This window comes from Pristis pectinata, chromosome 4 (assembly GCF_009764475.1).
Source record: "Pristis pectinata isolate sPriPec2 chromosome 4, sPriPec2.1.pri, whole genome shotgun sequence".
Classification (NCBI taxonomy): domain Eukaryota; kingdom Metazoa; phylum Chordata; class Chondrichthyes; order Rhinopristiformes; family Pristidae; genus Pristis; species Pristis pectinata.
The window spans coordinates 88,791,944-88,808,175 of record NC_067408.1 but is presented as its reverse complement, the minus strand read 5'-3'; the positions used below and the strand labels follow the sequence as shown (position 1 = coordinate 88,808,175).

The 16,232-nt window shown below is 42.1% G+C and overlaps 1 protein-coding gene across 1 annotated transcript in view; it reads right to left on the bottom strand.

Annotated features, from left to right (window-relative positions):
• The window catches only part of kdm6a (lysine (K)-specific demethylase 6A), a 167,135-nt gene that overhangs the window by 122,322 nt on the left and 28,581 nt on the right, over positions 1-16,232 (bottom strand). The window contains 2 exon segments of the mRNA XM_052013319.1: positions 2,128-2,177; positions 6,217-6,325. Of these exon segments, the coding sequence (XP_051869279.1) occupies positions 2,128-2,177; positions 6,217-6,325 (159 nt within the window).

Here is a 16,232-nt window from a genome sequence, read left to right as displayed (position 1 = left end):
GGTAATACTGTGGCAAACAAAAACAACAAAAAAACTGCAAGAACTCAGCTAGTCAAGTAGCATCTGTGGAAATGGAAAACAATCAATATTTTAGGTCAAAGACCCTTCATCAAGGCACAGAAGCTTGTGGTCCTAATGCGGGCAAATAGGATTAAAGCAGATGGACAAGAATGTCAGCATGAATGTGGTGGGCCAAAGGGCCCATTTCTGTGCTGTACGAATCTAGCATTTCCATTTTTGTTTCAGATTCCAGAATCTCTCATTTTACTTGTAATTCTGCAGCATTCTTTGACAGTTCAACATGAAAGTCTTATCAAATATACCATTAAAGACAATCTCGTAGTAATTTGACATTAGTAACCAGAAACATGTGGAAGAAGTAACTTAGAACTGACAATTGCAAGTTCAGAAACCACTCTTAGAAGTATCGGAATGGACAAGAAATGTGTAATGTATAACAATGCTGGAGTAGTTTCCAAATGGCTGAATTACACATCAGCATTAAGGAAAGATGCCAAGATGCCACAATTCACCAAATCCTGCACTAACCATCATGGAAGCACAGTTTAAATGTTTATCACATTTTGCGAACCCTTATCAATTCTCAGATGACTCTACCAAGATCTCATTAAAACTGCACACAAGATTTGGTGAGTATGACTGAACTATTGTCACAAAATATTGTGGGATGTTGAACACTAAGATAAAAACCAAGAATGCTGGAAATACTCAGGTCAACCAGTATCCGTGGAGAGAGAAGCAGAGTTAAGGTTTGAGGATGACAACCTCTCCCCACAGCTGTCACTGGACATGCTGAGTACTTCCAGCATTCCCCATTTCAAACTTGCAGAATATGGAGTTTATTTGGTCTTCATGGCTCATTCTTGCCGCTCATGTTGCAGCTCTACAAATCATTGGTCAGGCTGCACTAGGCAGCATTGTCTGCCGGTCCACCACGTTACAAGGAGATGTGGTAGCAATAGAAAGAACGCAGAAGAGATTCACCAGCATGTTGCCTGGAATGGAGAGATTAAACAGACCGGGCTTATTCTCTCAACAATGGAGGATGAAGGGTGACCTTTTGGATGTTTATACAATTATGAACATAGGTAAGGTAGGTGTGTGGGTGGAGGGGGGCAGGGGAGGAGTCCAGAACTAAGTAGTTTAGGTTTAAGGTGAGAGGGGAGAAATTTAAAGGAGATCTGAGGGCAAGTTTTGCAGTTACATGGAAAGAGCAGCCCAGAGAAGTGATACAGGCAGATACAATTACAACATTTAAAAGGGATTTGGACAGGAGCTTGGATAGGAAAGTAGAGGGATACAGGCCTAATGCAGGCAAATGGGACTACCCCAGATTGGCATCACGGTCAGCATGGACAATTTGGGCTGAAGGGTTGTTTCTGTGCTGTACAAATCTATGACTAAAAGATTTTAAGGAATGCGTTCTATGTACAATGTTTGATTTATTTGTTGGACAGAGCTCGCGCAATATCACAGAGAAATACATTGTTGGAACATCCAAATAAATTCTCCATTGAATTGAAGCCAACGAGTTGAGTGTTGATTATAACCACTGCCATAACCCATCCTTCTGATAGGTAATTTGGAAATTACCTGTAACGGAGTAGTGATAAGTCATCAGTAAAGGAAAGATTGTGAGTAAAGAAGTTCATCGTGTTCAAAAAAATGTTGAGTCGCAAGGTGACTGCCAAGCAGAAATCAGACAATTTTTGAACTGTTTTTGGTCTCGGACAGAAAAGGGAGCAGTGGAGTTTGGATGAGCTGATAAAGTAAAACAGCAAGAGGCTAGCCGGTCATGCCCTTGAACATCTGGCAACTCTGAGAACACAAGTTTCATATCAGACAATTACTTTGAATCATTTACAATACAAATGCAATCACGGTATACACAAGTTAAATTCAGACAAACAAGGTAAAACTGCTAGGTATTTAACATGATGATAATGCAGAGGTTGCAAATAGCAAGTCTCTTCCAGTCTTATAATGTCCATATTTTTAGTGGCAGCATTGATGGGTTCATATGCAAGAATGAGAACTGCAAACATAATTGATTATTAAGTTCTATCTAATTAAAATTCCAGCAAGTGTCCTTCAAATGATACAAACCTTCCAGTAGTCAGACTGTAAACTGTAGTACCTCTGGTATGCAGATAATGCTGAAAGGAAAAAAAAAGAAATTGAACATTTATGAAATAAAATTCAGATAAAAATACAATGCAAAACCCCAAACTAAAACAAATTAAAATTCAGCAGGTTGGGCAACTCTGTTGGAAACAGACAAGATATTCCAGGTAAGGACCCATCCAAAGGACCACTGATAAAGAAATAACAGCATGGGCAACAATAAATTCTGCCTGCAGAGTGACAAATAGGGAAAGGAATTTCCAAGACACGGGAGATGAGAGAATGCACAGCATTAATAGGATGTCATTCCTGTACAATATGGGTCAGCGAACACATGATGTGATGGTAGTGCAGTGGTTAAACTAGCAAATAGAGGTCTAACAGTCCAAAGACCAGCCAGCTGTACAAATTAACTTTTTTCTTAAATCACAAATTATTCTAAAAAGTCAAAGCCACTGTTTTATTACATAATCTCATCTGATTGACCAAAATCCTGAAGAAACATTACCCTAAATGTGACTCCAGATTATAGGTGGTTGATTCTTAAATGTCTGCGGAAATGGTTTAGCAAGTTACTCAGTTCATAGGCAATTAAGGATAGGCATTAAATACCGGCCAAGCCAGAGATGCCCAAATCCCAAAGCAAAATATGTAAATCAATGGTGTGGGAAAAAGGTGGCTGCAAGGGAGTCAAGTAGAGGATTGCGGAATCGTGAGCATCAAAACCAAGATAGTTAAAACATTATACACGATTTTGATTTCCTCAATACTTAAAATCAAGTTCATGGTAGTCTAACACACTAGTGGGAAGTTACAGGTCAATTGGCAAAGATTTGTAATCTGACTCCATGCATTCTGATAAGGGACCAAAAAAAAGAAAAGATAAAAGGTAGATCCTTGGGAGGCCCGAGTTGACCTTATAGGGTCAGGAACAGAATACTGGTAATACACAGAAAAATGTAAGGACCTCCCACAGAATTGAATTATGAACTGAAGAAAAGGATGATGGAACTTAGGAACACATTAAATGATTGTGAAGATTAGGAGGAATAATTGACCATGGTCTCAGTGTCACAGTCACAATTTTGCCTTGAGCAGTCCCAGTGATGCAATAGAAAAGGAAGGCATGGTGGAGATTTGAAATGGAATCCTTCAAGAGCAAAGAAGAGGGAAGTTATAACACAAACTAGAATACACAGGAAGAATGAGAATAGAGATAGAATCACACAAAGGTGGATAGGTCAAGGTGAAGACGTTAAATAGAAGTGGAATGGTGCCTTTAGAAAGAGAATCTGATTGTGTCAGCTAACACATAGGTTCAGAGATGGCAGATGGATAGATAACTGGCTAGTTACATTGTCCCACAAACCATTTTAATAACAAACATTGAATAGCAATTAAATTAAAAATGTGTCCATAAAATAATTAACAGAACATTAATTTACATTTGTTATTTCCATCCATCTGCTAACCATTTAATTACTGTACTAAATATTTAATAAATTGTCACTTAAATTCATTCCAATTTTCACATGGTTTGGACAAACAAAAATATTGGTTATGTCCTTGGAAATACAAAAAGGAACATTATGTGAATTCATATCATCCATCTCTTCTTCAGAACCTTTATCAAATAACCACCTCATACACAGGTAAAAACTGAGAAACACCATGTTAAAAAGATGGGTGGCAGTGGAAAATACCTAAAGGGCATCTCAAAACTGAAAGAGATTCAATACCTTATTAACTTTGAGTTTACAAGCCAATAATATTCCCTTTTTAATGCAATTATTTTTGATTGTATACTGCTCCTCATAACTTGCCAGTCGACTGTCTTCTCAAATATTCACTGATTCAACCCCTTTCTGTCTTTATCTATTCTCATATCTTTCCCTTAGTCACATAAGAAAACAGGGGTCGGGGCTCAAATAGAAACAGAGCCAGAAAGGACCCTGAAGAAACAAAACATCCACTGAAATGTGGAATCATTTTGTTGCGATTGAGCCAAATTCAATGTTGACACATCTAGTAGCTGAGCCAAGTTGCAGAGGTGAAAGATTAAACTGAGGGTCAGAAGTATGGCTGAGGCCCGAAAGTGAAGGACCAAGGGCATAAGTCTGGAACTCTCAGGAAGAAACAAACTAGCTGGACAAAGTCTGAGCTCTAGCACTGAGTCAATAAGGCCTCAGGAAATGGTCTGGACATGGAAACAAAAGGATTCCAGTGAAATCAAGAGAGGTAGCCTGAAGAACAGGTCTCTACGGAGGTGACAATTTAAAGAAGTATAAAGCGAGTGGTTAGGCCAGCAATTGATAAACTTTACGGGAGAGCATGTCTGTGAACTGAAAAAAACTGAAGTTTAAAGGTACGTTAATAGAATAGCCATCTTAGGATGCAAGTGCAGGATTGTTATTTCCATTTTCTCCAAGGACAATGACTGCAACAAAAACTTTTTTAAATACAAACTAATTTTGGCAAACATTCCAAATAATTTGGGTATTGTGATACTTCCAGCCAATTTTATTTTTTGTCAACTAAACATACAACAGACAGGAAAATTCAATCACCACTTAGAGAGCATCGAAACCAAATAACTGAGAAACCATACTGAACTCACATGTTCTATTCCAGGATTGGATTAAAATATTTCACATTTTTGTATGCCTGAAGAGATTAGGCATAAAACAGTATAAATTTTTAACAACAACAATTGCCAACTGCAAAATCCTAGGTAGATGAATTTATGGTTTCCACATAGAATCAAAGCAAAGATGTAAAATAGGAGTTAGATCTCTCCACATTATATGGAGGATATAAGGACATTAGAAAGGATCCAGTGAAGATATTTGAGAATGGTTCCTGAAATGAAGGACTAAATTACAAAGACAGATTAGAGGGACTGGAACTGTTTTCATTAGAAGGATGAGAGGAGATTCAAGTCTGGACACAGTGGATAGCGGGAAGCTGTTCCCGCTGGAAGAGGAATTGACGACTAAAAGGTCACATGTATAAAACGAAAAAGAGAATTAAAAAGTTACATGAGGAAAAAAACTTTTATTTTGCACAGCAGATCATTGTTATCTGAGATGCACTGCCTGCAGATGAGGCAGATGCACTGTATCATTTGAGGGAATTGGATAAATGGTGAAGAAAAATTGGTAATTTTTTCTATCACAAGGTGATAGAAAAAGGCCAGGGGATGGTTGATCTGGCAGAGCCAATGCAGACACAATGGGGAAAAAAGGGATTCCTTCCATGCTGTAACCATTCTTTGATTATGTTATGACCATCTGAAATAAGAATCAAAATTCCAGATTTATCAAGAATTTTAGGCTAACAGCTTTAAAAAGTTACACTTATATTTAAATGATTTGTTAATGAATAAAATATTTTTTTTTTTACAAAGGCAAAGGAGCAATTTGGACTGACATCCCCGATCTCAACATTATACAGATGCTGGGCAGCTGGATGCCTATAGAAAGACAATTAGTTAACAAAAGAGCAAAGGGCTTCCAAATATTGTTGTATATTTGTAACTTAGCATCAAAGGAAATGGCCAAATTTGAAATGGGAAAAAGTCATTATTCATGGCCACAAAGTGAAAATGCCCCAGAATCAGATCCAAATCAAAACTGGTATACCTATCATTGTTGAAAAGTTGATGTAAAATTTCCTGCAGTTATTTTGAGGCATTGGCCATAAAGTACAATGTTTGGTTTCTAGCTACAGGAACCCGAACCATACCATTAGAACCATTTCCCATCTCAAGAATTCCACTTCTCATACTGTATTCTTCACAGGCCCTTGATGCAAAATTTCCCTTTAAAATCAAAACCAGTTCTTGCTGTGGATAGTAATTTAAACAACTTGATTTATTTTGACCAACTTCCAAAGTGGATACAAACACAAATTATCCAATTATGGCAATGCCCCCTCTATCATTTGACATTTTGTCAAATGCCCTTAGACAACAGCATCCTGCAACTTGTTATTCATTATCTTCTGCAAAGCTCGTAGTTTATAAATCAAAAAATCGAGAAATGTAAACACAGGAAAAAAAACATTGCTCACCTTTTGGATAATCCTCCAATAAGAGATTGAAATGACCAAGCTGGCAAAACAATTCAGGGTCAACTTTTCCTTCACACTTCTTGATCACTGACTCAAAGCAGTGAATAGCCTAAAAAAAACAAATGCATAATGAGAAGGGACAGAAGGCACAGTAATTGAAGAGAGACACTTTTGGGTTACATCACCACACTGCATCCTATTTCTGGAGATTCAAGCAAGGAGTTATAAACAAATCTGCAGTTAAATTTTCATGAGACACTAAGGACTATATCCTCATTCTAGTGGTCAGAGATTCTGCACTTATGGAATGGTTATGAGTCCATAACTGAGCAAATTTTTAAAAAGTATACATATAAGGTTATTACTCTTCACAGAAAACCATAAAGACTGAAGTGTATTTAATGGATGAAATGTTGTCATGGGAAACGGAATTAATTTTCTGGTTTCAGTCAGTTAAAATATTTTGGGGTTTTATTTTTAAAGAGAGTAGTCTTGGATCTCCTTGAAGAGCATAAAACAAAACTGGACTGGAGCTTAGTATTTTGTCAATGTCTTTGTTTCCTCTAGAACACAGAACAGTACAGTACAGGAAAAGACTTCTTGGCTCACAATGTTCTGCTGAACTAATTAAACTAATGACACTTAATCCTTTCTGCCTGCAAATGGCCCGTATCCCTCCATTTTCTGCAATATTCATGCACCTATCCAGGTGCCTCTTAAACACCTCTAGATGTGACTGTTCCTTTTTCTAACCCTGAAGTCATCTAAAACTTTTGTTCTTCTCTCACAAAGTTCCATTCACTAATCAACCAGAATTATTTATCTACGTTGGCTCTCACTTAAGCAATAACTCAATTTTAAATTTCCCATTCTTGCTTTCAAATATCTCCTTAATGCCCACAGAATGCCCATAACACAGTCTCCCCTCAGACTTTTCTACTGACTTCCAGGAGATCCATGAGCTAATAAATTATGGATGCAAGACATTCTTGGACTCAACCATCATTACAACACAAGAGGTATAAAAACATTAAGGCATTTGCAGGACAAGATCCAACAAAAAACTTAAAGGGCCGGTGGTTGATGGATAAAGTGTAGGAGATTCCAACAACCATAACGTACTCAAATTCTTCAATAGTACCTGCAGCCCAAACATCCAAGTACCCATCTGACTAAAAGTCAAGAACTACAAGCTTATTAAGGCCAGTGAGGCAGTCAGTGCCACTAGAAACAACCTTCTGAAGAGCTCCTTATTCCAGATTCTGTCTTTGATGCAAGTGTACTTAACTCCTTTCTACAATCTACCTTCTGCCATAACCCACCCTAGCTAGGAGGTTAAAAAAGTCATCTTTCAACATAACAAAAAGGCTTTTGGAACAAATACCAGTATTAGTACTGAATGGCATGGAAGCATTTCTGGCAAGAATTCATGACCTTATCTTTCTGTGAGGAAGTAAAGGGTTAAGAAATTGTGACCATACATATAACTAATGAAAAAATACCACGCAAGCAAGCCCCTGACTCAAGACCAGGTGGTTGTCCTAAACAATGAGTGCGAGGTTTGTCTTAAAACAATGAATGTGATGGTTGTCTTTGTATCTTAGGCTCCCCAACTGAAATTGGTGTAGCTGCATTGTTTAAGTGTATGACAAGGACTGTATAAATTAATGCCTGCTCCTCTGTATTGTGGAGACCCCTGATAAAGACTCTGCATGAGAGTTAGAGGTGAATTCTCCCTGGCAGTATACTGCTAATAAACGCATTTTAACAGAATTAATCTGTGGCACTGTGTGATTTTGCAGCAGGCAGGAGTGGGAACTTAAAATTGGGATAACAATTTGGCAAGCCAGCCAGGAGTCCAAGATGAGGTCTCGGAAGCGCCGTGAGCGATCAACAGGGATAACGACTACCTAAGACGGAAGGGCCCACAAGGTAAGATTCACCTTGATCCCTTTCAGGGAGTCGGACACCTGATCGATCCCTTTGCTTATTGAATATCCTGACGGACTCCTCGCGAACCTGTCTGAGTGCCACAGGTAAGAGGTTAGAGTCCTCCAGATAAATTACCTGACGTTTGAGTCCTCAGAGAAATAACGGTAAGGAGTTCGAGTCCCCAGTTTTGGGTTTTAAGATAGTGAATTTTAAGGTTTTAAGTTTTGAGATCAGTTCTCCAGTACTACTACCCTGCCTTAGACCGGTTCTTAAGAGGGGAAATCCCCCACAGGAAGGTCAGGAACCTGAAGTGGGTGAAGGAAAGAGACTGATCTTATAGATAATTGTAGCGATTTGTACCTTGCAGTCAAAAAATGAGAATAACTTCTGTAAATTATCAGCATCCCTCAATAAGAAATTGGGAAATGAAATAGGGCCATTAGGGGGAACTTGGGATGTGGATAAGTGTCTAAAGGCAGAAAAGGCGATTTAGGAACGCAATACAGGAGAAAAATGGAAAATATTACTGTCTACTTGGAGAAAAACAGCCGAAGACCTGACAAATAGATCTAAACTGAGTAGTTGGGAACATAATGCACGTAGAAGGGAGAGGGAAGGGGTAGACCAGGGAAAGAAGGAAAAACGTAGGAATAAAAAGAGAAAATAAGGATAAAGTGGAGGTACCTCCCAAAACATCTGGCGTGCCCGTTGTTCCAAAGTAACGATACAGACGAAAATGAGGAGGATTGGATGGTCCGACCCACAGCCCCTATCTACCCCTCAATTTCACTGCCGCCCCCATATAATGTAACTAGTCCGCAAACCATTCTGCTCTCACCACCAACGACTGCTAACCAAGTCCCATCCCAAGGACAATTCCATGACCCTATTGCGTCCCAAACTAGAAATCAGCTTAGACGGAGAGGAAGCCCGCATACAAATGGTTCTAAGGCCACAGACAAGCGATGGAACTTTTTGGTAAGGGACAGACCTTTAGTAGATCCTCAGTCAGACACCCATTATGACTCCGATTCTACCACTGATAATGATGACCGTAAAGATCCCGACCCATCACCTTATGTTGAATGAGGTAAAGGGAGCCAAGGCTGAAAGACAGTTCCCCAATAAGAGTGTTCCCAATCCAGATCCAGCCCAAGCGAGCGCTAATCTTTCAATCCAAATATACACCCCTTGGAAGCCTCAAGAGATGTGCCTAATCATGAGTCAGGCGCCCAACCTTAAAAAACAACCCAGAGGATTTTACTTAACACACTCCATTCTTGGGGATACGTAATATCTCCACAGAAAGTAAAACGAACCCAGTGCTAGGTGAAATTTCTGGGCACCTTTTTAAGTGCAACTGACCAGCAGTTCACTCCTGAACGTATTACACCCATTATTGCTACCCCACCACCCTCTACACCGAAGGATACGCACGCCTTCTTAGGTTTAGTAAATTTCTGCAGACAATGGCTACCTAATGTGGCCCTCCTTACTAAGCACCTCAGACCCCTGGCTTCAAGCCAGTCTGTGGGACCTTTCGAACTTACGGAGGAACGTAAGGAGGCCTTTGACAAGCTCGAACAGGCCCTTGCCGGTACCCCAGCCCTGGGACGCCCTCTATATGATCGCCCATTTCAGCTTTTTGTGAATGTCCTGGAGGACTACGCTACAGCCGTCCTTACTCAAACCCATGAGGATAGAAAAAGAACAGTGGCATATTACTCTACTCGGCTGGACCTGGTTGCTAGGGGACTTCCGCCGTGCTCACAGATGCTTCCAGCGATTTACTCCCTGGTAACAGCAGCCTCCAATGTAACCCTGCAACAGTCAGTGGTTGGTTATTCCTCCCATACCGTAATGGCACTCCTGACCTCCCATCAGACCCAACACCTTACCCAGGCCCGCTTAAACAGATATGAGGTTGTGCTCCTGAATATCCCACTCCTCACTTTTGCATACTGCATCACCATTAATCCTGCCACCTTTCTAGAGGCCCCACCTGAGGAACTTGAAGATCCACCATATGACTGTTTAATGCGAAACTACTTTTTAACTACACCCCATCCGGACCTTTTGGATAAGGCCCTCCAGTCAGCAGACTTAAACCTGTATGTCGACGGTAGCTCCTCAGTTTCTGAACAGGGAACCCGCCTTTGTGGCTACGCCATAGTAAACAACTCCAATGTCGTGGAGTCTGCATCTTTGCAGCCCCTAGTCTCTGCCCAAAAAGCAGAACTCTTTGCCCTGACCAGAGCTTGTATTTTAGCCAAGGACAAAGTAGCTAATATCTTTACTGATTCCCGCTATGCTTTTGGAGTCACCCATGATTTTAGCCGACTATGGACACACACGGGATTTCTGACCTCTACAGGTAGCCCCATACAGAATGCTGCTTACGTAAAGAACCTCCATAGGACAATACGGCACAATACAGGCCCTTTGGACCACCATGTTGTGCCGCTCTTCAAACCACACCTAAGACTATCTAACCCCTTCCTCCCACATATCCCTCTATCTTAAATTCCTCCATATGCTTATCTAACAATCTCTTGAACTTGTCCAATGTATCAGCCTCCACCACCACGCCAGGCAGCGCATTCCATGCACCAACCATTCTCTGGGTGAAAAACCTCCCTCTGACATCACCCTTGAACTTCCCACCCAATACCTCAAAGCCATGTCCTCTTGTTTTGAGCATTGGCCCCCTGGGAAAGAGGCACTGGCTGTCCGCTCTATCTATTCCTCTCAATATCTTGTATACCTCTATCATGTCTACCCTCATCCTCCTCCTCTCCAATGAGAACAGCCCTAGCTCCTTTAGTCTCTCCTCATAATCCATACTCTCTAATCCAGGCAGCATCCTGGTAAATCTCCTCTGCACCCTTTCCAACGCCTCCACATCCTTCCTATGATGAGGTGACCAGAACTGGACACAGTACTCCAAGTGTGGCCTAACCAGAGTTTTGTAGAGCTGCATCATCACTTTGCAGCTCTTAAACTCGATCCCCCGACTTATGAAAGCTAACATCCCATAAGCTTTCCTAACTACCCTATCCACCTGCGAGGCAACTTTCAGTGATCTGTGGATATGAACCCCCAGATCCCTCTGCTCCTCTACACTGCCCAGAATCCTGCCATTTACCTTGTACTCCGCCTTGGAGTTTGTCCTTCCAAAGTGTACCACCTCACACTTCTCTGGATTGAACTCCATCTGCCACTTGTCAGCCCAGCTCTGCATCCTATCAATATCCCTCTGCAAGCGTCTACAGCCCTCCACACTATCCACAACACCACCATTCTTTGTGTCATCTGCAAACTTGCTAACCCAGCCTTCCACCCCCTCATCTAAGTCGTTAATAAATATCACAAAAAGTAGAGGTCCCAGAACCGATCCCTGCGGGACACCACTAGTCACAGCCCTCCAATCTTAATGCACTCCCTCCACCACAACCCTCTGCTTTCTACAAGCAAGCCAATTTTGAATCCACATGGCCAAGCTTCCCTGGATCCCTTGGCCTCTGACCTTCTGAAGAAGCCTAATATGCGGAACCTTGTCAAACGCCTTACTAAAATCCACGTAGACCACATCCACTGCACTACCCTCATCAATCTTCCTGGTCACCTCCTCAAAGAACCCCATCAGGCTTGTGAGGCAAGATCTTCCCTTCACAAAGCCATGCTGGCTGTCCCTAATCAGTCCATGTTTCTCCAAATGCTCATAGGTCCTCTCTGTCAGAATCCTTTCCAACAGCTTACCCACCACAGACGTAAGGCTCACTGGTCTGTAATTCCCTGTACTATCCCTACTACCTTTTTTGAATAAGGGGACAACATTCGCCACCCTCCAATCCTCCGGTACCATCCCCGTTGACAACGAGGACTCAAAGATCCTAACTAACGGTTCAGCAATCTCCTCCCGACTCACAAAGCAGCCTGGGGAATATTCTGTCAGGTCCCGGGGACTTATCTGCCCTAATATTTTCTAACAACTCTAACACATCCTCTCTCTTGATATCAACGTGCTCTAGAACATTACCCTCACCTACACTGTTCTCAGCATCATCAAGACCCCTCTTCTTGGTGAATACTGAAGAGTATTCAATGAGAACCTCACCCAATTCCACAGCTTCCAGGCACATCCTCCCCCTTTGTCTTTAATAGGACCTACCTTTACCCTAGCCATCCTTCTGCTCTTTACGTATGATAAAAAAGCCTTGGGATTCTCCTTAACCCTACTCGCCAAAGCCTTTTCCTGTCCCCTTCTCGTTCTCTTCAGCCCTTTCTTAAGCTTCCTTCCTTGCTACTCTATATTCCTCATGAGCCCTGTCCAATCCTTGCTGCTTACACCTTATGTATGCTGCCCTCTTCTTCCTAATTAGTTGTTCCACCTCTCTCATCACCCACTGTTCCTTCACCATACCATTCCTTCTCTGCCTCACCAGGACAAATTTATCCCTAACATCCTGCAAGAGATCCCTGAACATCGACCACATCTCCATAGTACATTTCCCTTCAAAAATGTCACCCCAATTTACACTCCCAAGTTCTCGCCTTATAGCCTCATAATTTGCCTTCCCCCAATTAAATATCTTCCCGTCCTCTTTGCTCCTATCCCTGTCCATAATAATTCTAAAGGTTATGGAGCAATGGTCACTGTCCCCCAAATACTCACCCACCGATAGGTCTGTCACCTGACCCGGTTCATTACCTAAAACTAGATCTAATATGGCATTCCCTCCAGTCGGCCTGTCAACATACTACGTCAGGAATCCGTCCTGGACATACTTAACAAACTGCGCCCTGTCTAAACCTTTGGCACTAAGTAGGTGCCAATCAATATTTGGATAGTTGAAGTCTCCCATTATAATAACCCTGTTATTTTCGCATCTCTCCAAAAACTGCCTCCTAATCTGCCCCTCAGTATCCCTACTGCTACCAGGGGGCTTATAGAATACTCCCAGAAGGGTCACTGTACAGCGCTTACAGGAGGACACCCCGACTCAGAAAAACAAGTATGGAAGGCGCACAGGTGTACGCACTCTGCGCCACACGGCCTCTGGACTACTCCAGTCGGTCAAGTATCTATACCTGATACCTTGTTACCAATGCTTATTGACTGCCTGCATTCTGACACCCACCTTGGCAAGGAGGGAATGAGTAACATTTTACTACGTACCTGGTGGCACCCCGGATTGGAGGAAGCAGCACAAGGCAAAATACAATCGTGTTTAGTATACCAACAAACCATTGCCGGGAAAGGGGTGAGGTGCACCCCTGGCAAAACCCCCTTGCCAGGTGGTCCTTTTGAATGCATACAACTTGATTTTATTGCATTACCACGTGTACATTGCTACAAGCACTGTCTGATGTATTTAATAGATGGATTGAAGTTTTTCCAACCACCAACAATAAGACTTCAACGGTGGTAAAGTTATTGCTTACAGAGATCATACCAAGGTTTGGGGTACCCCGACAGATAAGTTCAGACAATGGTCGCCACTTCAGAGGGAAAATAAATAAGGAGCTGTGCGAGGCACTGCATATCGAACAACAGTTCCATTGCACCTACCACCCTCAGGCAGCGGGTATAGCAAAACAAACCAACGGCACCCTGAAGAATAAATTAACTAAATTAGTGTCAGAGACAGGTCTAAATTGGCTGAAGGTTCTCCCATTAGCTTTATACCACACAAGAATTACTCCCAACTCAGTGGGTGTCGGCTGCCGAAATTGTCTATGGACGTCCGGGAAGGATCCCATAGGATGCTGACACCCAGCCCCTCACCCAGGTTGACCTTAACATCAAGGGGAATGAACTACAAAGGTATTTCAGACAGCTTACGTCCTCTTTAAAGTTTCTTCATTCACAGGTGAAGAGCGCCTTTAAACCACGGGAAGGACAGGATGCAGAGTTGCCTGACCTGGAAAATGGAGATTTGGTACTGATAAGAGATTGGGAGCGCCCTAAATTGGGACCTCGGTGGAGAGGCCCCTTCCAGATACTGCTCCAAACTCCTACAGCTGTGAAAGTACAGGGCCAGGAATGCTGGATTCATCTGAGTGACTAAACAATGGCCACCAGAAGGAAAATGATGTTCTTAGATTTGGACTCCTTACCATTAACGGTACTCTTGCATTGGCATTACAGGAAAATTTGTTTTATAAAACACATATGCAGCTACATGGAAATTGCACCATTTGCTACTCCCAGCAAAAATCAGTGGAAGGTCTTTTTGTAGCCACACCAAGTTGGAGCCCCAGGTCTCTATTAAAATATGAATTTTCAGAAATAAAGTGTATTGGGTAGAAGGGACCTTACGGGAGGGTGTTGCCGGGTAAATGTTTGCAAAGAACAATAACAGATCCTAGTAGCACAACTAGCTACCAGTCCTTCCCCCACTGCTTTGACAGTAAAGGATGGGGTTGTGGGATAGCGATCATACAGCACACGATATCATGTGCCACCACCACCTGTATAGAGAGAACATGTGAATTTAGGGGAGGGTGGTTTGGGTGCGAGTGTGCCACCACTAGGTGTGTTAAATTACTTGCAGGGGAGCGATGGGTTTGTGGGGAAGGGAACGAAAGCCATGTGAAATTGTCTAATGTCTCTGTGGAATGGCTAACCAGGGAAAATTATCTGAGAAATCATGGAAGGAATGTTACTGGAATCTCTTGGTATTCTCAGATGCCCAGTCCACAGCAAATGGGTAATGTAGCCTGTTACCAGACCAAGGAAGGGTACGTGTTCCTTTTCAATGGTACTTGTACTACTGCCACCCCCACTCTACCAGCCTTGTTTGCAATAGGAACGATTGGGCCGGTCACGGTCCCCTGCCCCCAGAAGGCTCATGTCTGACGAAGACTTGTGGTGCAATCAGTAGGTGAGGAGTAGGTGTGAAGAATGGAGGGATCCTGTTACGATGGGCTCCCCCTTATCGTCATTAGGCTATGGGTTTCTGAGTACTCTCTCCCTCTCTCTCTCTCTCTGGGAGGCTCAGCAGGAACTATAGCCGCAAAAAAACAGAACTACCTTATTTGTGGACTGACCATGCTGGGAAACAGTACCATAAAGGGCCTGAACCAGGAAATGGCAGAACTTCAACTCTATGCCCAACAGACCCAGTATGCTGTGGACTACCAGTTAGCTCAGCAAGGAGCAGTATGTGCCATAGTAGGGGACAAATGGGTCACCAATGTTAGGGATGAGTCCTACAACATTTCCCATGCCATTCAGGACATTCAGAGCAATTAGATAACTTTAGGCAGGGACTTGCAGGAGGAGAGGGTTGATTGAGGTGGCTATTAGGAGGATCATTGACATCATACCTGGTGCATGGAGCAGTAGTGTTAATCATTATTATTATAGTTTGCTGTGTGGTGCTGACCTGTTTAAATACTTGTTGCAAGGTCTTTATTAATAAGCTCTCAACCCCATTCTCAGCACCCCTCTAGGTTATCATAATATGATAAGAGGAGGGAATGAGGAAGTAAAAGGTTAAGAAATTTGACCATACATATAACTACATGAAAAAATACCACGCACGCAATCCCACGACTCAAGACCAGGTGGTTGTCCTAAACAATGAGTGTGAGGTTTGTCTTAAAACAATGAGTGTGATGGTTGTCTTTGTATCTTAGGCTCCCCAATTGAAATTGGTGTAGCTGCATTGTTTAAGTATATGACAAGGACTGTATAAATTAATGCCTGCCCCTCTGTGCTGTGGAGACCTCCAATAAAGACTCTGCATGAGAGTTAGAGAAGAATTCTCCCTGGCAGTATACTGCTAATAAACACGTCTTAACAGAATTAATCCATGGCACTGTGTGATTTTGCAGCAGGCAGGAGTGGGAACTTAAAATTGGGATAACATCTGAACCGAAGAGAGGAGAGGATGCACGGGATCTCAGTAATAAGAGGCATCTTCCCACACTCTGCTACAAAGAAAGTTATCGTAAGATTCCTTATCAAGCATCTCCTTCCAGAAGTCTGAGAACTCCTCCCAACCCATTTTTGATAGTAGAATTGATTGAGGATTCTGCTCAACAAAAGGAAAAAAGGAAATGAAATCATAAAAAGT